This window comes from Strigops habroptila, chromosome 7, assembly GCF_004027225.2.
Source record: "Strigops habroptila isolate Jane chromosome 7, bStrHab1.2.pri, whole genome shotgun sequence".
In the NCBI taxonomy this organism is placed as follows: domain Eukaryota; kingdom Metazoa; phylum Chordata; class Aves; order Psittaciformes; family Psittacidae; genus Strigops; species Strigops habroptila.
This window is the reverse complement of record NC_044283.2, coordinates 15,781,185-15,802,348: the sequence shown is the minus strand read 5'-3', so window position 1 is coordinate 15,802,348 and position 21,164 is coordinate 15,781,185. Positions and strand designations below refer to the sequence as shown.

At 40.8% G+C, this 21,164-nt stretch overlaps 2 protein-coding genes across 7 annotated transcripts in view; one reads left to right on the top strand and one right to left on the bottom strand.

Annotated features, from left to right (window-relative positions):
• Positions 1-4,719, top strand: part of FBXL5 (F-box and leucine rich repeat protein 5) — a 32,918-nt gene extending 28,199 nt beyond the window's left edge. For both annotated transcript variants that reach the window (XM_030491776.1, XM_030491775.1), the window contains exon 11: positions 4,059-4,719. In XM_030491776.1, the coding sequence (XP_030347636.1) occupies positions 4,059-4,135 (77 nt within the window). In that variant the 3' untranslated portion in view covers positions 4,136-4,719. The remainder of the gene's footprint in view (positions 1-4,058) is intronic.
• Positions 4,720-6,228: 1,509 nt separating this feature from the next.
• The window catches only part of CC2D2A (coiled-coil and C2 domain containing 2A), a 56,710-nt gene continuing 41,774 nt past the window's right edge, over positions 6,229-21,164 (bottom strand). For all 5 annotated transcript variants that reach the window (XM_030492074.1, XM_030492073.1, XM_030492075.1 and 2 more), the window contains 10 exons: positions 19,833-19,931; positions 17,543-17,719; positions 13,796-13,999; positions 13,225-13,314; positions 12,322-12,435; positions 11,610-11,744; positions 9,324-9,446; positions 8,667-8,725; positions 8,048-8,225; positions 6,229-7,044 (listed from right to left, as the gene is read on the bottom strand). In XM_030492074.1, the coding sequence (XP_030347934.1) occupies positions 6,856-7,044; positions 8,048-8,225; positions 8,667-8,725; positions 9,324-9,446; positions 11,610-11,744; positions 12,322-12,435; positions 13,225-13,314; positions 13,796-13,999; positions 17,543-17,719; positions 19,833-19,931 (1,368 nt within the window). In that variant the 3' untranslated portion in view covers positions 6,229-6,855. The remainder of the gene's footprint in view (positions 7,045-8,047; positions 8,226-8,666; positions 8,726-9,323; positions 9,447-11,609; positions 11,745-12,321; positions 12,436-13,224; positions 13,315-13,795; positions 14,000-17,542; positions 17,720-19,832; positions 19,932-21,164) is intronic.

Here is a 21,164-nt window from a genome sequence, read left to right as displayed (position 1 = left end):
GGCAGGTCAGGGATCTATCTTGCTATAGACCACATGAATGTTTCTGCCACCACAGGCGAGAGCTAGAACAAGTGGCTGAAGGGATGTGGTGGTGGCAGGCGGTTGTCCTGGCTGGAGGGGTCCTTTCACCACGGTCGTGGTCTGGATTCTCATGTATTCTTGGTGAAATGCCTAACTTCTTTCTAGAAAACTTCAGCTAGTTTTTGTTTCACTAGTATGTGTAACAAAATGGAGCAATGAAATAGCTGTGCTCCTCTTCTATTGCAAGACATGCTTATATGTACTTTATTTGAAAACACAGCTGTTCATCACGAGTAAACAGGCCTTTATTCTGGGTCATCCGAAGCATCTGAGTAATCAGATGTGCACATAAAGAGCATTACAGTAATCCAGTTTAGAGGTGACTAAACCAGTAACATAGACTGTAGCAGGTTAGATGAGATCCAATTAACTTTGCTTTCCCAGGTGAACCAGCCCAAAGCACACTGCACTGCTAGCACTTGTTAAGTCATCACAGTCCGTAGAAAGAGAAGGGACCCTTCTGAAAGTGATTCAGCCCCATTCTAAGATCTGAAATTACCATCTCATTCACTGGGCAATAGGAGAGGAACTGTATACAGTTACCATATTGCTTAACCTAGTGCATCAGTGAAGCGAGATGGAGACCTTGTTTATAGAGTCCAAAGGAAACGTGAAAGAATGTTTTTTGGCAAGATTAAAGACTTTGTTTGAGCTCAGATAGTTTGAAAACAAAGTCCAGTCCAGATGAGGTCAGTAGTAAAGACTGGGGAAATCTGAGATTAGGAAGCCAAGGAGATGTAGCCAGAGTCAGTTGGAGTAATCAGAGCCAGGGAAACAAAACCACATTCTCTCTGGCTAGCAAAAGCAAAGGCATTTGAATTTTGTTATCTGTATCAAATGTAAAAAGAATAAGCTAAGGAGGGCTAGGTCATTTATAGAGGAAATAAATGACTTGTGATGGAGGAGGTAATTGACATGTCAAAACATAAATGAAATGAGTCATAACCAAATAGCCTTACTTTTAAATTTGCCAGTAATGACACTTACTACATTGTAGTAAGAGTGTAAAATACCCTGCAAATTATGGGAATTGGCTGTGTATGCTAAGAAAAAATACAGGGTGGCAGATCTCAGGAGATGTGGTTTGAACCCTGAGTATTTGATTTTATCAGAGTTCTTTATCAGAAGCTATAAAGGAAAGTTAGTGTCGGTATGAGGATTAGACATGGGACAAGAAATGCAGAAGGGTGAGTTTTCACTGTGGTATGGTTAATGTCAGTTGTCGTTCAGTGCCTAATAAATTAGAAAATGAAGCTATAAACTTTTCAGATGGTGCAGTTTATTTTGAAATGTCTAAGTTTTTGAGATTTTAAGTTGCTATAGGCCTGTTTAAAAACTGAAAGCTAATTAAATGATAGGAAGAAAGGGCAGGGCTTAATGGTCACTGTTCAGGATGGATAGGGATCTGGAAGGTGACATCTCTCCCTGTCTTCCCCTGTGTCGTGTCCTGTTCCTCTCGTGCTCCCCTGCAGTTCTGTGCTGTGATCGATCTCACTCAGCATTTCCATTGCTGTTGTGGTGTAAGAAATGCACACAGTAATTTCCAAGTTTTTGAGTGGTACTGGGCTGCTGCAGATATCCAGAAGGACCTCTTAGGAGCTTCAGTACAGCTGTGTGTATGTTATATGTGTGTGGTTGGGAATAATCAAACTGTGATTGCATGAAGCTGAATTCAGAGCTGGCAGTTGCAGCATGCAGACAATGATTTCGGAGAGCTGTCGGTGCTAATTCTGAGATCTTTCCTGTTTGCAGCAGCAGCCAGAAAAGCCACCAATGTTGTGCATCATCAGGGTGTTGAGAACGAGATAGAGAGTGTTGCTGCATGGTCCTGGAAGCCTTGGGGCACTCACGTTTGGAGTACTGCATGTGGTTTTGGTCTTCCCATCTTGAGGAGTGTATGTAATGGAGTTACAGAAGATACAGGTCTGCTGAAAAAAGGGAACTGAGCAGCTGTCTTGCAAGGAGACGCTTAAAAGGCTGGAATGTTTCAGTCTGGGAATGAGAAGGCTGAAAGGGGGATGGCTGCTTGTAGAACTGGAAAGCAGTAGATGAGGTGAATGTGCAGCAGTAACTCTCCAAATTCTGCAGTATCAGAGCCCAGTGACAGTAGACGAAGCGGGCAGGCAAGTGATTTAAAGCAGATGTACAATGTAGTGGACTTCTGGAACTCGGTCCTGTCAGAGTTGTGGAAGCAGTTAGGAAGAGGTTAAACAAGTGCATGCAGGACTGAGCCATAAACAAATACTACAGGGGCTGGACTTTAATGTCTCTACTACAACAGCTAGGTATGCTGGGGAGACGGAAAAGGTGTGCACGATAAGTGTATATTGTCTCCCTAGATAACACTTGCTGTTGCCAGTGATGAAGTTAGTGTTAGATGGACATTGGTCAGACCTGGAAGGACAGGTTTTATGTTCCAGTTATGAGCATGAGGAAGAACATTCTTAAAATGAGCAAGACAAGGATGGCAACCGATACTGAAACATACTGAGTATTCCCTTCCTTGGGATGTTGTGGTTCTGTACATAACTGTGACCTGTAGAACTGTGGTTCTCTAACAAGCATTTTACTAGAAATGTGACAGTTGCTTCAGATTTACTCATGTGCTGCTTAGCTGTGGCAATGATGAGGAAGGTCAGCTACGACTTGGAAAATGCTGCTGCCCAGAACATGCTCTGCTAAACCAGCTATTCAGAAGCACCGAGTCTGCTTTTTAAAGGACTTACGAAGAGGCTTTCAAACTCTAGCTCGTAAGTGACTTGGAGGCTCAAAGTCTAGTCCAGGTGAATAAAGATTTGAAAAGGAAAATGAGTTTACTGACAAATGGAAGTTTACTATTTTGCATCCTGTAACCATTGTCCCTCCTTATAGCTTCAGGTTTGTTTTATTCAGTCTCATGCGTGTTAACTTAATTACCTTGTAGAATGGTGCTCAGCAGTGTGTGGCATGAAGCAGAAAGCTGGTTTCCAGACACCAGGTTCTTGGAAATTAATTGAATTGTGACTTTGAATTACTGCTCAAGAGAAAAAAAACAAGCCAGACAGAGCGTGGTGCCTTAGTTCATTACATGATTTTGCTAGTCTTTTCTAAATGCATTAAACCCACCTTAAATATTCTTTGATTTGTCTCAAATACAAAGGGGGAGAAAATTGGGTTGTTTTGGTCAGGTCTTTCCCAGCTTTAATAACTCTGCAACCCACTTCCAATTTATGTCAGGTGCCAGAGCTCAGACAACCTGAATGTAAACGTTTGTGTCTCTAAAGCAGGCTGCAGGAAATAAAATCCTGCACTAATAAATGTAATAGCTTCTTATCTCGTGATCACTTTAACATGTCAAGTTAAAGGGCTAACAGTAAGCGAAGGTAAGTGGAGGTGGGTAGAATTACCATGTTGGTTTGTACTGTCTGTGCTGACAACTCTTTCGGAATGGCTGGTTTTTAGCCTTATGGCTTCTGGTAACTGCCGTGATGCTAAAGGTGATTTTTCTCTTTTGTTTTTGACTCTCCAGTCAGACTATGTGAGGTCTGGCCAACCAGGAAGTGTTCATGGTGGAAAAAACCTTCCAGACTAAAAACCTGTTTCCATTATGGTAGAAATCCTTTTGGAGATTATGGTTGCTTCGGTAATGCCATGAGGTTGTCATCTGAGTTGGAAAACTGGGCGTTAAATATGCATTGTGAAAATACACCTCAATTCTGAAAGCGTGCTGTGAGAGCTTGCTGAAACTTGCTTATGTAGTGCTCATCGTACATCTGTGTCACTTTGAATGTGTTATCTTCCTGGGACTAAGCTACCAGAGCACAAATTGAGCACACTTACACTGTGCTAGTGCTGGCAGTGTTTCAGACCTCACAGTGCTGAATGAAGTTGAACGCAAGAATAAAAAGGAGATACTTTCTGAATTACCAGGTTCTGAGGATTCTGGATCTGAACAAATGGCCTTTTCTTCTTTTCACATGTGTTCTGTTTTTGTGCAGGTCCTCATGCTGAAACCGCCAGTGGATGCCAGAATTTGCAGTGTGGTTTTCGGGCCTGCTGCCGCTCTGGCGAATGACCGCTGACTCCTGACCTTTCAGTCTACTTCATTTAGCTGAGCAGGCTTCCTTTCATGCACTTTACTTACAGTTCGCATCTTGTGTTAACAATCCTTGGAGTGAGATTTGTTCTACTAGCCTGACCCTGCCCACAACTTCAGAATCTTAATTATGAGTGTACTGTACAGTGTTGTAACAATCTCACAGTCTCAGTTGGTTTGAAGGGTGTTGGGTTTTGTTTTACTTAATTTGGGGAAGATGGGAAAACATTCAGATTTCTTTTTTGTTTTATGCCACTTTCTTCCAAGTTTGGCACTTAAATAGACTTTACTGGATTATTTTGTGTTAAGTGAATGGGCTTTTTTTTTCTGTTTTGAATCCGTAAGTACAATATAAAGCTCTGCAGAGAATTTGAAATGTATTGTTTGCATTTGGGTAACAGTTCTATCTCTTTAGGAGCCTTGTTTCTTCCCCTTTCCCCTCATCCTGAAGTCGTTCTTTATATTGCAAAATTAGGGAAATTCCCACCTTCCTTTTGCATTTGGTTTTGTATTTGGGCTTGAAAGACATACTCAAATAAAACATTCCCACCAGTAAAACCCTGGCATAGCACTTGAGTTATACTTGCTTTCGAGGTGTGGTATGCAGGCGTACCATGCCAGTGGGCTGCAGAGATGGGGTGGGTGTTGAAGAGCTGTGAACCTGCAGTGTGTGTGGGGTTGTGCTTTGGTTTGGGTTTTTTATTCCCCTAACAGTGCTAAGATGTATTTTTGATACAGCTTCCAAGGAAGCCTGTTTTTATTAACATGAAATCCATGGAAGACAACGTTATGTTTTTCCCCATTTGATTTGCAGAGAACAGCAGAGATTAGCAGGGAGGCAGAGAATCCACTGTCGGGCCGAGTGAAACCTGAGCTAGGAAGAGATGAGTGATGTTTGAGTAGTGCATGAGTGTGTGCGTGGTGGTGCGGGGAAGAGCCCATGGCAAGAGGGAGTGTTGTAGCCCATGCTCAGGTGCAAACTTCAGTGGCCACCAGCTCATGACTGGCAAGGTGGTTTCCTCAGGCAGAGGAGGGGTGGGTGGTGTCCTGGTTTAGGCTGGCATAGAGTTCATTTTCTTCCTAGTAGCTGGTGCCGTGCTGTGTTTTGGCTTCAGCCTGAGAACAGTGCTGATAACACACCGATGTTTTGGCTGTTGCTAAGTAATGCTTACCCTGATCAAGGACTTTCAGTCTCATGCTCTGCCAGTGACGAGGGGCAGAAGAAGCCAGGAGGAAGCAGAGACAGGACACCTGACCCAAACTAGCCAAAGGGGTATTCCATACCACAGCACGACATGCTCGGTGTAGAAACTGGGGGGAGTTGGCCGGGGGAAGTCAGTTGCTGCTTGGGGTCGGGCTGGTATCGGTCAGTGGGTGGTGAGCAATTGTATTGTGCATCACTTGTGTTTGTTGGGTGTTTTTTTGTTTGGTTGGGTTGGGTTTTGGTTTTTTTTGGGGGGGGGTGTGTGTGGTGTTTAATATCTTTTTATTTCTCTTTTCATTATTATTATTGCTAGTACTATTAGTATTGTACTTTAATTATTAAACTGTTCTTATCTCAACCTACGAGGTTTACCTTCTGATTCTCCTCCCCACCCTACTGGGTGGGGGGAAGCGAGGGATCGGCTGTGTGGGTTAAACCACATCAGTCACCACCTTTGTATAAGGCAGACAGGTGTCCCCTGCCCATCCTGCCTGTTTTTGAAGGCTGTCATTTTCACTTGGAAGAGGGTGATTAGCAATGGAACTGCAGGAAAAGTATATATATTTGTATCAGTATTGGCACTATTGCCACCACTACTTGCATATGCTGGCAGTGTCCAAGGCCAGGCTGGACAGGGCCTTGAGCAACCTGGTCTAGTGGAAGGTGTCCCTGCCCGTGGCAGAGGGGTTGGAACTAGGTGATCTCTAAGGTCCTTTCCAACCTAAACCATTCTATGATATTAATATGCAAATTTTGTTTTTAGTAAACTATTCTTTTGATAGTCTTTTATTAGGGTAACTTGCAGATGAGGACTTCATACTCCAAAGTAATTTAATCAAATTCTTGTATAAAATGAATGAGCTTCCACTTAGGTTTTGTCATAAATATTTATTAAAGATGAAGCATTTAACTTCTAAAGAAAATGTCATCTTACACCTCTAAATGGTGCTGCCATTATACAGCCACTAACTGTGGAGCAGCAGATGAAACCGCCTCTTAAAAACTGAAGTATGGTCTTCAGTGATGGCTCTTCGGTGCATGAAATGTACTTGTGGGTAAATACTCCTGATCTTCATTCAGGAACTGGAGTACTGGTAAACTGTAACTGTATCTGCCACTTTGAAGAGGAAGAAAGGCTGTAGATAAAATAAACCCTCTGATACCTAGAAATGAGGTGGCTGAACTGCTGTGTTACTCTGCAGTGTCAACGTATGTGGGCATCTGTAATGCTCTTGAGTGGTGTCCCATTGGGAGCAATAAACATGGCATAAGAATCACCTATTAGTACTGGAGTTCCAAGCTATCAGTCTCTTCCTTGGCGGTGGTAAGTAGTCTCATCAGTGGCTGTAGAGTGAGTAACACTCGTCTTTGCAGCTACTAAAAACCTCATTTGATTTTTAAAGTACTTGAGATAGCTCAAATCAGCAGTGTGAGAAATCTGTTATATTTGTCCCCTACATAAGGAAGTTTCTTGAGGTAATCCCACTGGTCTGTACTACTTATTTCGAACAAGTGAAGCCACATAAATCCATAGAGAGAGAACATTTTGGGGATAGGCGTGAACATACACAGCTAGAGCAAATTCAACGTTGGAAATGTCAATGGTGTGAACGCCGGTGCTGTGTACAGCTTCTATTAAAGGTCTGACTTCAGAGAACGGCCTGTGAATAGGAAATCCAGAGACCTGGCAGAGAGAACGAGGAAGAAACACATCAGGTAATGAGGAAAGGTAAAGGCACCTGAATAAATACATAGGTTTAAAAACCTGTTCTACTGTACATGCAAATTTATACTGGCCTGAGGAGATGCAATAACAAAAGGCCTATTTTCTATTTTAATACCACCTCTCTGTTTCCTATACTCCAGGCGAGCTGCTGACATTTCTCCTCTTTGGGTTAAGTTTGAAGTGAAGATGTTTATAAATGCAGTTAAATAAAGTTACATTAATGAACACATCCAGTGTAACTGCAGCTTTTCTGCCTTCTAACTGGTGTTAATTCACTGTGTCCTCCTGCCTGCACTGCCTGGGGACTTGATGTGGCAGCCGTCTCCTGCCCATCATACATTTCAGGTCCAACAGGAACTGAAACCACAGCTCACTTTGAAAATGGCCACCTTGTGTCTGGTGGTGTCACCACATGTGTGAACATGAAGAGCAGGAGGACCTAACCTTTACAACAGCCCGGAGGAAGAAGGCCCAGGCACACTGGTGGCTGCAGTGAATGAAGTACAATTTTTTTCCATCTTTGGAGCAAGGAGTAGAGAAATACTTGTTCTCAACATGTTGTTATGTGGGCTCCTGCAGCTCTAAGTAGACTGTGTGTAACACTACTCAGCACCAGTGCCAGGTTCTTACTGACCAGATGTGAGAGCTAATGCACCAGTCAACCCATGCTGTGGCAGAGCAATAATACAAGAAGAGTGCAGCTAGTTTATGTGTACATTCTGATCTTTACATTCAACAGGAAAGTTTTATCTTCATCATCTACAAGTGAAATAGAAAATCACTCCTTCACTCTGTAAATACTGCATCTGTTTATCTTATCTTGAGTATAAAAGCCCTCATGACTTGGTAGCAAAGGAAATAAATATCCTAGCACCCTTTCATATCACAGAGTAGCAATACAAAACCCTAGGGATTTAGATTCTTCCTCCTATGCACAAGCCAAACATGTTCACAGCAGTACCCTGTAATCCCCTAGCTGTTTCTGCAGCTCGGCCTGATGATCATCTTCTACATCTTTGCCTTGGTTTTGTTCCAGCAGTGGCAAAAAGCTCCGTAGGGTAGAGGTACAGTATCTGTTCCAGCGAGTGAGGTGCCTTGGTCTCCACTCCATAATCTTCTCTTTTAGTATTTTTTCAATCCTGCAGTAAAACAGACTGGTAGTTCTTATCCTGAGTGGACACGGGACTGGTCCTCCTTGACATGCTTAGTATGGATTATGGGGAACACAAATGACCTCAGTTCATTTTACTCCTACTTAAAAGCACAGAATAGCAATGCCAACATAGCTATGTTGTTCCTGCATATTCCCTGACAGAAGGGGAAGCCAGGAGCTTGCAGCCCTTTCTAGTTTACAGCCTCTCATCTCTCTACAGCATCTTGTTTATTATTAGGAAGCTGTGCAGCCATGACTGATCAGCTCTTTTCTATCTGGCAATCTCTATTAACAAGGGAGCATGAAAAGCAGCCCTGTGAACTGCAGCTGCTGGCTTTTTTAGGCCAGTCTCAGCTCCCAGCATTCAGAGCAGGTTTTCAGCACTGGTGATCAGCACTGAGGGCAGTTGTTCTGGAGGTACAATTACCTGCCCTGTAGTTCCACCGCAGCAGCCTTGTCCGAGCACTGGTAAACCAATTCTTCAGGCTAGTGAGAAATAAGACAGTAAAATATGAAAATGCACAATCTCTTCTGGCTATACAACAGTGTAACATCAGGAGTTACTGCCCTGCTGGTACTTGCATGAGTTCACAGTTATGCTAAAATAATCTATTACTTAGTAGAGACACGATAAAAACATTAACTAGATGCTGTGTGTAACAGTGTTTGGTTTTTTGTTTGGTCCCCCCCCCCTCCCCCCGTAAACTTCAACTACCTTTGATAAACTGTGGAGAAATCCCTGGTTGTTTACTAAGGATGTCCTAGCCATAAGGTAAGAGTGGACATTATAATACCAAGCTACTACTTTAGATATGTCTGTGTTAAAGATTTGTTCCTTTTTACTTCGCTGTTGTCCCGTGTTCTTACATGGATAGTTAGAGGATAACAGCTCTGCCTCCATTCTCTATGAACCCAAATACTTTGCAATATTTTGCTTGCCTTTTTGTTTAAGCAGTGTCTGGGAAAATCTGTTTAAAACCCAATCCTACTACATAAATACACTTCTCCACAGAAGTCCAAAGAATTCAGTCTGTGGCCTCTCAACCCCTCAAACCGAGCTGTTTGTTATTAAATCCATTGATACCTGAACGCTGTTGAGGCCAGGGTAAGGGAAGCTTCTGGAAAAGAAAGACTTCCAGCGTTTTGGTTTGGTGACATCAAAACTTATCCTTGCTGGAGCATCATGTTCTTGCACATTAAACCAAATCTACAAGAAAGCAAGTTTGTGTTAACTTTTGGTATATAACCACAGTTAAGGAACACATTCCACCTACGTGCCAATAACATACCACACATCTTGACCTGCCAGAGCAATTGCCTGTATGAGTTCATATGAACAAGGCACCCTGGTGTAGTCACGGCTCATGTGCAGCTTTGGCATTTTGCATCAAAAGGGATGGTGCTGCTCTGTTATGTCTCATGCTTCTGAATGTGGACTGACAGTAGTGTATGAACAGAACTACTGTCTGCAGCTCTGAGAATCACAGCATCATTTAGGCTGGAAAGGACCTTTAAGATAGAGTCCAACAGTAAGCCTCTTCCTGCTGAGTCTCTGTTTCCTCCAGTAGTTGTTTCCTACACCTCACCTACTGTGCACCGGGGCAGTTTTTATGCTGTCAGAAACTTTCTGCCTTTACCATCGCTTCAGCATCACGTGGTGCTGGGTTTCGCTATACTTCAGAGCCTCCTCTGCTGTGCTGAGCTGCATTTCCACCCCTCTGAATTGCTAGATGTCTTGTCTGAATTCTGATGCTGTTCTCTCAGTGGCCCAGCACAGTGCAGCTGTGGCTGTGGCACCTGGTATCCTGCAGCACCCCAGCACCACGGGTATTTCGAGCTTGTGATGCAGAATCGAAGTAGATAGTGCAGATGCACACAGCTCCTATGTATATTCTGTCATCAAGGGGAAACCATGTCTTGCACCCCACTTTTTTATAGACATTCAATTTGGTCTGTGTTTGAGCCTAGTCTGAAGCATGCCAGCATTGTAGGCTGCTTGTTCAAAACCACCTTTAAATAACAAACAACTGCCAAGGCTGCAAAAAGTACCAACAATTAGTATGTAAATGTACTAGTTAACACCTAACCTTTTGTAAGTGAGGGTTCTGTGTGCAGCCTGTATGATACAACATAGGTGCTTTCTCCCTGCTGGCTATGGAGCGGGTTGGCCCTGCTGGCACACCCCTGCTCAGCCACAGGTACACTGGAATGGGATGCCCTGAAAGATGTTGTTGAGCTCTGTAGTTCAAGGTTAGCTGATGAGGTTGTCAGTGCTGAACTCCTGAGCTGCTGCTTCCACCAATTAAGTTACAATTCTGCTAACTGCAGGTTTAGTACTACTTCAAAAAACCCCAAACCAACTCAGTCCCTCCCCACAACACTTTCAATGACACAGAACTGACACTTTTAAAATAAATATGCTTTAGAATATTAAATTCTCAGCCAAAGGCATGATTTGTGTTTAGAATAGAACCCCAGATGATTGCAAAACAAAACTGACAATGCATGACACTTCAGATGATTTCTCCAGGTATGTTTTCAATACAGAAGATAAAAGCTGTTTGCTGTTATTTGGTGCACAATGGAAGCCTGACTCACTGTTTCCTTACAGTGTTCCTAAAAAACGGAGGAGCAAACTTTTCAAACTGAACTTCAGGTTTCAAAGAAAACCTAGGGTTCCTGTTTTTAAACTGACCTTCTGTCTCCTCAGTGTCAGGCTCTCACACACCTCTCTACCTTGCCATCATGTCCTGGTTTGTGTCCCCAGGAGCTTCCAGCCATGCCCAGGAATGCTGCTGGCAGGAACCTGCCCAGGGATTCTGCCCCTGCTGGCACAGGCCCAGCTCAGCCCCATTCCCTCTCCTCTGGCTCACCTGCCCTGAGCTGCAAAGCTCTTACCATGTCTACTCTCCCTCACTGCTCTCTCCCAGAGGGTTTCCAGCCGCACAGTGAGTAATGTCACTATGACCACACATGAGTATTCCTTGTATTTTATAGCAAATAAACAGGAGGACTTGACACCAGGTGGAAAATCAATACAGTTTCTGTGCCTTGTACTGCCAGCTCTGTGTTTTGCACACTGAACCCTACAGGTCTGCGCCAGCCATTGCATACGCAACTGAAGTGACTCCTTCCAGTACACTTCATTTATAAAATTATATGAACAGATGTCGTGATCCATGTAACTGCTGATTAAAAACATCTTTTCTATTTAAAGTCGCTGAAAAACCTGCTTAATATTCAGTAAAATCACTAATAAAGTGACAGCCTAAATACAGTTACATTGATGAACAAATGATGAATAAGGTCGAGGAAAATACCAAGGCATCAACTCTTACGTGTACAGAAACGTGACAAAACACTTACTTACATTATCACAGCTGATCAGACAGTACACGTTTTGTAAGGGGCAGAAAGTATCATACTGCCCATAAAAACATCCAGTACTGGGGTTCCAAATCACATACTGACTTCGTTCCAAAGTTAATACATATGCAGTTGATCCCTAGGAAGAAAGAAAAAGTGTGAGAAAGGTGTTTGAAAACTGGCTACAAAGACAGCATGTTCTGTGTTGTTTGGAATATTAGCTTTTATTGTTGAGATTAACAGCACTTTTGGGGGCACACTGGTTGGAAGAATGTACAGGTTCATTACAGTTCAACCAACTAACACATAATGTGGTCTCTTGTCTCTTATGTGGCAGAGAAACGTTAGACAGACAGAGCCCCAAGCCACTCTTAAAGTACAGATTCTGAAAGTCATCTTGGTTCAGCTATGAACTGATGCGAAATTCCACATCCAGGAATGTTTAATGGATGCCACTGCAGTACCAGCATGTCCTGCTTGACTGCTGTCACAACCCTCATCCATGGCCACTTCCAAGGGAAAGGACTGTCGCTGGGGCAGCACATTCTGTGTCTCACCCATCAGCCTTCCCTCATACAGGCACATAAGGAATTTCCCAGCTCCCTTTTTATATTATCTATCAGGAATCCCTGAAAAACAATTCTATCCATTGGTGGGAACCAAAGATGGCCCAGAACACAAGTTAATATTGAGACCAAGTGAAAAACTCCTCTTACCTCAGGAATAGCATTTCCAATGATAAGCCAGGCTTTTTTCCCCATACCAAGGAAATAATTACACAAGAGCACTGCGTGTTCTTCCTCATCTCCCGCCAGAAGGTACAGAAATTGCTAATTAAGGTACAAGGAAAAAAATAAAGTCTTTTTATGAAGTTATCAACTGTGTTTTCAACACTTCTTAATAGTGTTTCTTAACAGTTCTGAAGGAGAAGACTCCCCTCAGATCTGACCTGTACTGTTTACTGGGCACTGCATCAACACGCAGGATGAAATGTGAATGCTGTGAAAATCCATGATGCAGAACGGAGATTGTGCCACAAGACACAGGGTCTTTGTCTTTGAGTTATTCTGAATTTTGCAGATGAGTTTGAGATGGTGAAACCATCATCTATGATTAACAATGTCTGCTGTTCGTCTGTAGATGACAGGATGTGTTTGTATGTGACAGAGAAGGCTAAATACCCCCTTTCTGCTGGTGTTACATGCAATGTTTTTTTTCTGTAGTTCCTTGGAACTACAGTGATCAATTTTAAGCCTAGTTTTAAAGTCTTGATCAGTCAGTATCCCTTCACTTGCACGTGACTAGCTATTTTGGATTGGTTTATAACTGAAAAACACCCTTTTTTAAGGAAAAGCTTAAAGCCCTAACCCTTTGTAGGGTCAATCAATTGCAACCTATTGAAGAGAAGAATTCTGGCTTATATCAGGATGAACAACTTTTTTCAAGGTTTGGTCCTTATTCTTTGAAATAAACAGTGCTCACAATAATAGAATCAAAGAATGATTTCAGTCTGAAGGGACTTCGAGAGCTCATCTAGTACAATCTCCCCCTGAAACAGGGGCTGCTAGGACATTACACCACATTCAAGAGGATAAAGAACTGTTTAATGCATTTCTTACATCTGAGGTACTCCATAAATCACAAATCCCAGCAAATGACACACTATCCGGCAAAAAAGGAATCAAAGAAACATATCGAGCCACCAACTCCTGCAAGAAAACATAACAAAGCAAGTCACTCCTTCAGTTCACACCACTACAGCAGTATTACACCAGGTGTGAAGCACAGTGCTATTGCCACAGACATCAGTGACAAAACACTGACTAACCCCACTGCAGCAGCAAATAGCTCATTTCAGAACTCATACCAAAGACTGACAGGATTTCCTCCCATTGAGATATGGCATAATTCTTTGTCTTTAAAAGCACAATACTGATTAATATATCTATTTTTTTTCCAGAGAAGGCAGATATCCTTTTCCAGCATCATTATGGATAGACAACCTGTGTATCACACATAGTCATTACTACTTTATTTCCTATCTCTGGTCCTTCCTTTACAAAAAGTGTAGCTGTACAACTGATGTATAGAACTGGTACGTGCCTATGTGCACGTGTGCGCGCACATGTGAATGCACACACTTGGAAATCCGTATCCCAGAAACTTACGCTGCCTTTCCCGAGTACTTACTGCTGCTGATTGAGAACTGTCTGGGACGGCATCAAGAAGCTCCTCTGGTGGATTCAGAGGTTTGATATATTTGGTAATAAAAACTGTCTTCCCACTGAGGTCAATCACAGTTGTTAGGCACTGGCGGCTTGGAAACGCTGATGTACATTCAGCTTCATACTTCTCTGCTGCCTGGAGCAATTTCTCATCTTCTTGAGTATCAAACTTGAAAAGACAGTAGAATTTATACAAAAATTGTTTTATTTCTGGTTTGGGCTTAAGCCTTTACTATATTTGGCCTTATTTCACCACTTACAGGAACATAAATGCACTGAAAAATTCTTTCCTAACAGCATTTTGAACTTTCCCTGCAGTATATACTTTGGCTCTCAGCCATATAAGAAAGGTCAAAGTAATGGAAAGTCAGGCAATTTGCATTTACTTATGAATGCACATAATGACCTGTACCTATAAGCAGGCTCTATTAAAGCACTGAAAAGTTATGGCCAAGTAAACCTGCAGGAAAGAATACGTAACACCATGTATTAATTCGAAGTTAAACAATTAGGTACTATCCTACCTGCTATTCACACAGCAATCCATTAAAACCACAACTGAGGTTATGCACAAAATCCCAGTAATTTTTGTATAAATAACACTGTGACAACCCTGTGCAATGCCAAAATATTTGCAGAGAAGGTCCAAGTAATTTTTAGATCAACCCTTGTAATTCAGACTTGTCTAGAATTTCAATGCTTTTAGATGAGATTTTCCAGAAACAAATCTAGCACATATTAACTATATAACAGTGACAATTATTTACTCATATGTCACCTAAGATGTCATCCTTTAAAGGTATCAGGATCAGTCAAAATAGTTTTTTTCACCCACTTAGAATCCCTTGTATATTAACAGCCAAAACGTATAGCCTCTGGCACTTTGTAAACTCAAATGTAGTCATTCACTGCAAATATCACTGACAAATAAACAACTACTATGTCAGAGCCAAGTAACTCAAAGCACAAAAAGATTACTGAATGGCACAAAACTAAGCTAAATGTTACACAGGGAACAACAGGAATCTCGCAGCTGATCTAATTAATATTGTACCTTCTTAAGCATTTCATTCATCTATATATTCAGGAAGGACAGCAGGAGAAGAAGGAAAAATAAGTAAAGAAATGAAAAAAGGTACTTTAAAATCAAACTAAAATTGAGCTTAGCATCCTAAAGCAGCACACAAGTGTTTCAAATGATTTAACTTCAGCAGGAATGGCTAGCAATAGGACCAAAGGATGGCAAAGTATCTAGTTAATTTTTGTCACTTTATGCCAAACACTTTCAATAGTAAGTATATCTGTTACATTAGCGGGGTTGCAGCACAGAATTGCAACTTCTTCAGTCATGGTTAGAATACACACACATGCCACTTTAGTAGTGTTTCTGTAGAAATGTACAGATTTCATTAGATACATGCCACCTAAACCAGAACAGTCTCTTAATGAATTCAGTCTAGCTTTACCTAGTTTCCTCCAACATAAAATTATATTTTACTGTTTTCTATTTATATTGCTTTGAAAAAAAAAGGGTTACTTGAAAATCCTGTACAATGTCTGCTAAAGAACTCATCTGGTTTGGCTTACATCAACAAATCATCCGCTGTAAAGTAAATCTTGTAAGGTTTTTACAAGATTTAGAAAAATCTCTAATGCAAAGAGTGAACAAAAATCTGGCAAAACTGCAGATTTACTAATTACAACTGGTTTTTCCACTGTTCTTCAAATTTTAGAGAACAGATCTTCTGTATCAACAGTTTTCTCACCTCAGCAACACTTTCCTTATTCCTGGTTTTACTTTCATTGCACTTCAGTGACAGTGCATGCTTTTTGATAGTTTAGCTTTCATGGAATGATGGAAGAGCCCAGGTTGGAAGGGACCTCAAAAGACCATCTGGTCAAACCTTTTGTGGGAAAAAGAGCCTAGATGAGATTATCCAGCACCCTGCCCAATCATATCTGGAAATCCTCCAGTGATGGGGACTCTAACACATCCCTGGGGAGACTGTTCGAGTGAACAACTGTTCTCACTGTAAAAAACTCTTTTCTTATATGGAGATACAACTTTTCCTGGTGCAGCTTGTACCCACTGCCCCTTGTCTTCTCAGTGTGGCTCCTTGTGAGGAGAAGCTTTCACATGTATTTCTTGTTACTCAGAACAGCACTCAACTCCTGTGTTATGATTTACTGTGCTACAATTCTTTGCTGAGTCTTCAGAATGGAATATACTTCAGTCTCTTTCCAGTTCTTTATGTGTCTGAGTTTTGGCAAGGGGCAGTTAGGTCCTACTGGCATATTTGAAATGAAAGAGAACTTCTGTCAGAAAGACCTTTGACTTGAATAAAATACACTGTTTTTTCCCTCTGAAGTGTTCAAATCAATTTTAAATATAGCTACCAAACTGCATTTCACTGAGCATTAGTACAATACATAGCCTTTTGGTAACTAGGCATCAAATTGCATCTACACAAGAAGTTCTGAACATCTGCTCATTATTTGAAGAGGTCAAGATTCGTAACACACAGTCCAAAGTACTTTACAATAATCTCGTCCCTTACTTGAATTTCTATGAGTTTTGTTTTGAAACAGTGCTGGAGACAGGTCTTTCTACAACTGGAGATCTGTGTCTGTACAAATTCAGTGCATTTCCTTCCCAGCAAGTAATTACTGCGTGCAAAGATTCTGACTACAGAACTCTTAAATAAGGTCTCATCTATTAAACGTGCTTCAAGGCTGTTAAGATTATATTTATGGTTCAAAGTCATAGTAATAATCTCAGCATTCAAACTAATTCACCTCAAAAGTCACCCATGAATGCACTTTACTAATTTTCTTTATTTCCAACAGGACTAAATGGTAACAATTCCCACAGTATTGCATCAGAGCAAGAAAACACAGGACTGGATAGTTTTCAAGACTATAATTTAACAGGAAGAAGGGTTTTTAAAAATGCATCATACAATTTTATATATTTATTCTGAAAAAGAAATTACCTAACGATAGACCTTTCTCTCCAGATTTGTTTGTCTCTAATAAATGACCAGTGCAGCACTGGAAAAGAATGAACTGCTGCTGTTTGTGCATGAAGAACATATATCCTTGCTGAATGGATCTCAAAATCATCGCATAATGTTACATAAAATAGCAAGTGGTGTATGCACTGTAACTACATATTGTTGCTGTTGGTGCAAGGCACTTCTGGTTTAGTAAAATAACTAGAAAATGTAACAGCTGCTGTTTAGAAATAATTGTCTTCGAGATCTGGCATCATGGAGCCATAAATAATAAATGTTTTATCTGAATAGTATAAACACAGAAACAAGAAAAGACTATATTTGCACCTGCCACCTCCTCTCTGTCCACTGGTCACAAATACTCACATGAATACTTTATTGTCTACAGCAATAAATGGGAAAATTATATGCTCACAGATAATGAACACAAATCTGCTTTCTATTAACGCTAGAACTAGATACCTGGTGAAAGTGAGAATTAACTTATGCATTAAGCGTCCATCTAACTTACTGGTGCATCCAATTAAATTGAACTGACTGAAAAGAATTTGAATTAGAACACTCAGAATTTGCATTAATGTCTTTCTGTACTTGTATTTGTGTCCTTCAGTACACCAAGCATACCTATTTATATCCATCTCAGGAACTGCACCCCTGGAAACAAAAAGCAAGAATATGATGAACTGCTGATTAGTTACCTTCTCTCTGACTGACTCTCCAGGAATGAGCTGTGGTTCAATGGTAATGAACAGTGTTATATATGAGCCCTCACTCAGATTTTGCACAGAATCATAACCTCTCTCGATGCCCAGGGTCTTGTCTTTGCTGTAGCCAAGGAGGACTGGAGGAATATCCACCTTAAACGTACCATCAATCTACAACGTATACAGATAAATACTTCCAGTTAGAAGCAAAAAAGCCAAACTTCAAGTATTTTATTCCTTTGATTTCTCTGAATTACAAAACAATGAAATGAGAGAATATGACATATATACTGATTAACTGCGGGGAAAACATGAGGCATATCATTCTTAAATGTATTACATTTAATTAAATGTATTCATTTCAACTGGATTTCAGCCCGTCTTGCACGTTATACGGAGTTCCTGGGTGCAGCTGGAACTGGGCCCGTTCAGCCAGCTTCCCCATGGAAGTGCTCTCACAGATTCACCAGCCAGCCCTTTGCACCTCCCTTTGCCACCCAAACAGAAGATTAGGTCTTTCAGAAAAGGCTGCGTCAGACAAGGGACGGCATGCCCCACACTTGCTTGGGCAAGTCTCAACAGTGGATGTACGTAGCATTAAGAGCAAAGCAAGAAGATTAACCTCCTGTTTTGGGCAGAATTCAGATAACTGCCACCAGGAAGAATATCTTCAGTGGATGTGGAAGATGAACAGATGACTCACTGGGCTGGTTTATCAAACATTTAAGAACAAAATTAAGTTTGATGAGAGGAATACTCTATACAAATCACTCAGAATTTCTGCTGCAGTGTAGTAGAACAGGATGAAGAAATGCTTCATTTGCTACTGAAATTTAATTGCTAGATGAACCTTGATATAACTGTTGGACTAATCAGGCTTTTTCAAATTCAGTAAGAAATCCTGTTCAATGAAAAGAATCTCTTAATGCTGGGAAGATCTATGCAGGCATGCACACTATGCTTAGGGAATCACAAACTGCAACACTTCCTCAACGAGAGACAGGAGTGCACCTGACAGGAATCCTGGAGCTACTCTGGTTCTACAACAGACTGACTGATACACCAAGAAGCAGCATGAAGGACAGAGGCTGACATCAGCACTGGTAATCCTCAAAGATGGATTATAGGCTGTGCCCTTCACTACATATTGGTAAGCAGTCTGTCCATGAAGTCTCTCAGGACTGTGAGCAGACACACTTCTCAGGTGAATTTCATGCATTAGAATATTTCCCTAAACCCAACATGGAACATTTCCTTAAAAAGAGGTTCTTTTTCCTTTATTTTTGTTGACTATAACAACAGTGGTTACAATATGTGACACTTGTCTGCACAGGATGGACACAGACTCATGAAAAGAAGGTTAGACCTTTTTATTACCTACATCTTCTGTGAAGTCAATGAAAGCTTCATTCTATAGGGCACCACAACCCCCAAACACTTAAATTCATCGATTAAACTCCCAAGTTGAAGATAGACCTTAAGGTTCTGAGAAGTGTCCCATATAGCCAGAGAAAAGCAAATTAATATGTCATTAGGGATGCAGCTGATGCCAGAATCTTCATGAAGAAACTGAGACTTCTGCGGTATGATGACTTGAGCTACGCACGAAAGCAACCCTCCTGCATAAAAAAGTCCTACAGCAAGGTTACAATATGATAGCACTATTGATGTGAAAAATTAAGTTTCCTTAACCTAAGTCCAGGATGGGTGGAAGGACAAAAAAACTGCCTTTCCCCTATGAAGAACTGCATGTTTTACTATTATTCCCATGCCTACCTGTTGATATCTCTTTGAAGAAAGCTTCTCTTGAAAAGTTCTATGAATAGAGGAAAGAAGGGACTGGAAGAGGCAAAGGTGAAAATCTGGTGATTCATGAAAAATGTGAAAGAAGAAGTTAGGTGAAGTTTCCCATCACCTGTCTAGGTGATATTCCTATTCCTAGTTCACGTATCAAGGCTGTGCGATACCAGAGATCTCAAACAGCCACTGACAAAACCATCTAAAGGATTTGCAATTTTAATCTCATTACTGAAGGACGCCAGGCCACATCACTGTCAGTGTAGAAATATGTTTGCTTACGTCTTCTCTCTTCAAAATGTTAAAACTTACTGACAAATACTCATCAAATTTGACAAAAAAAAACGTGGTTTCAAAGGCATTTTCAAACAATTCCATAAGAATAAGCTAACAAGTACAGAGAACATGATTAAATCTGACATTCCATTACCAGCCCTGTTTCATTCTCCAGTTTTGTATTTTAAGAGATTTACTCTGAGTTACTTACCCTTGCTTGAAAATATATGGTAGTAAATGGAATTTTAACACATCCCAGCCAGCGTCTCTCAACATGAGTGTGGATTCCACTGCCTCTTTCACGATCATCCTATTAAAAAGGTGCCCAACATAGCACTTTGTGAGACAATCTTAATTTCCTTTAATCCAATCAACAATTTAATCCAGTCATTAATAAAAAAATCCGTATTGTTTTAATAATTTACTGCAGATATAAGTTCAATTACTAGAATGGCAATGATTATTCTGCATGCCTTTCAAGCATGCCAGATATTGAACAATTACAAGGACATCATGGTCCATGATACAATGTGCTCGCGCTTCAGGGTTCAAGTCCTGTATAACCTGTGACGAAGAACTCAAAAATCTGAGAAGTCATCTAAAAGAGCCTTCTCAGACAAAATAAATTAAGCAATGGTCTTCTAATGAAGTATTTTACTAGCATTTAAGAAAGCTTTTTGAAGGTAAAACTGTATGAAAATCTAACTAAACCCTCTGGAACAGAAGCACTGTTTTCATGGGTATTGCCTATCAGGGATTTCTGAAACTAGTATAATCAGCCTATAAATTATTAAAAATTAATAAAAATCTCTAAAGGCCAGAGTGTCATCTGAGTGTCAAGACTATCGTTCTTCCCTCTGCTTCACCAAATACCATTTCAGTTCTGAGGACAGAATTGTGTTCTCAGCGAAACGCATGCATTTTTTATTTTGGGGCTGTATTTCCAAGAGTGTTGAGTACTGCTATTTTACTGAACTGACAGGGAAGGCTTGCACTGGTTTTAATAGGGGACTGAGTTATGCCAACGCTGAGAGCTTACTTTATCTCATTCCAAAAAATTAATATATACAACCAAAAGATGCTTTGGTTCTTCCCCTTCCCCCCCCAAACAGCTTGTAAACCAGGATGAGACAGAGCATAAAACAACAGTTAATAAAAATACAGGAACTGGGATCATTCATCTGGAATTTAGTGAAAAATTCTGATTAAGCTTTAGAACAGAATGCAGATCACAGTTCACATGTTGCCTCTCAATTTTAGTAGCTCCAATTTCATTAAATATCAGTAACACACATTACATACGTATGTTCAACTCTAGCAGCAGATTATGTAGTACAAGCTTAATTTGTACAGACAAAGGTTAACACTATACAGATTGCTCCCTCTAACAATCTTGCAGTATTGACTAGAAATAAAATCATAAGGAATGACAAAATAGATAAAAGAGGCACAAGAGGATGAAATCTATTACACTGAAAAGATTTTTTCTGTCAACTTCAAAAGCTTATAATATTCTCTAATGTACACTGTCCTGCAATTATGA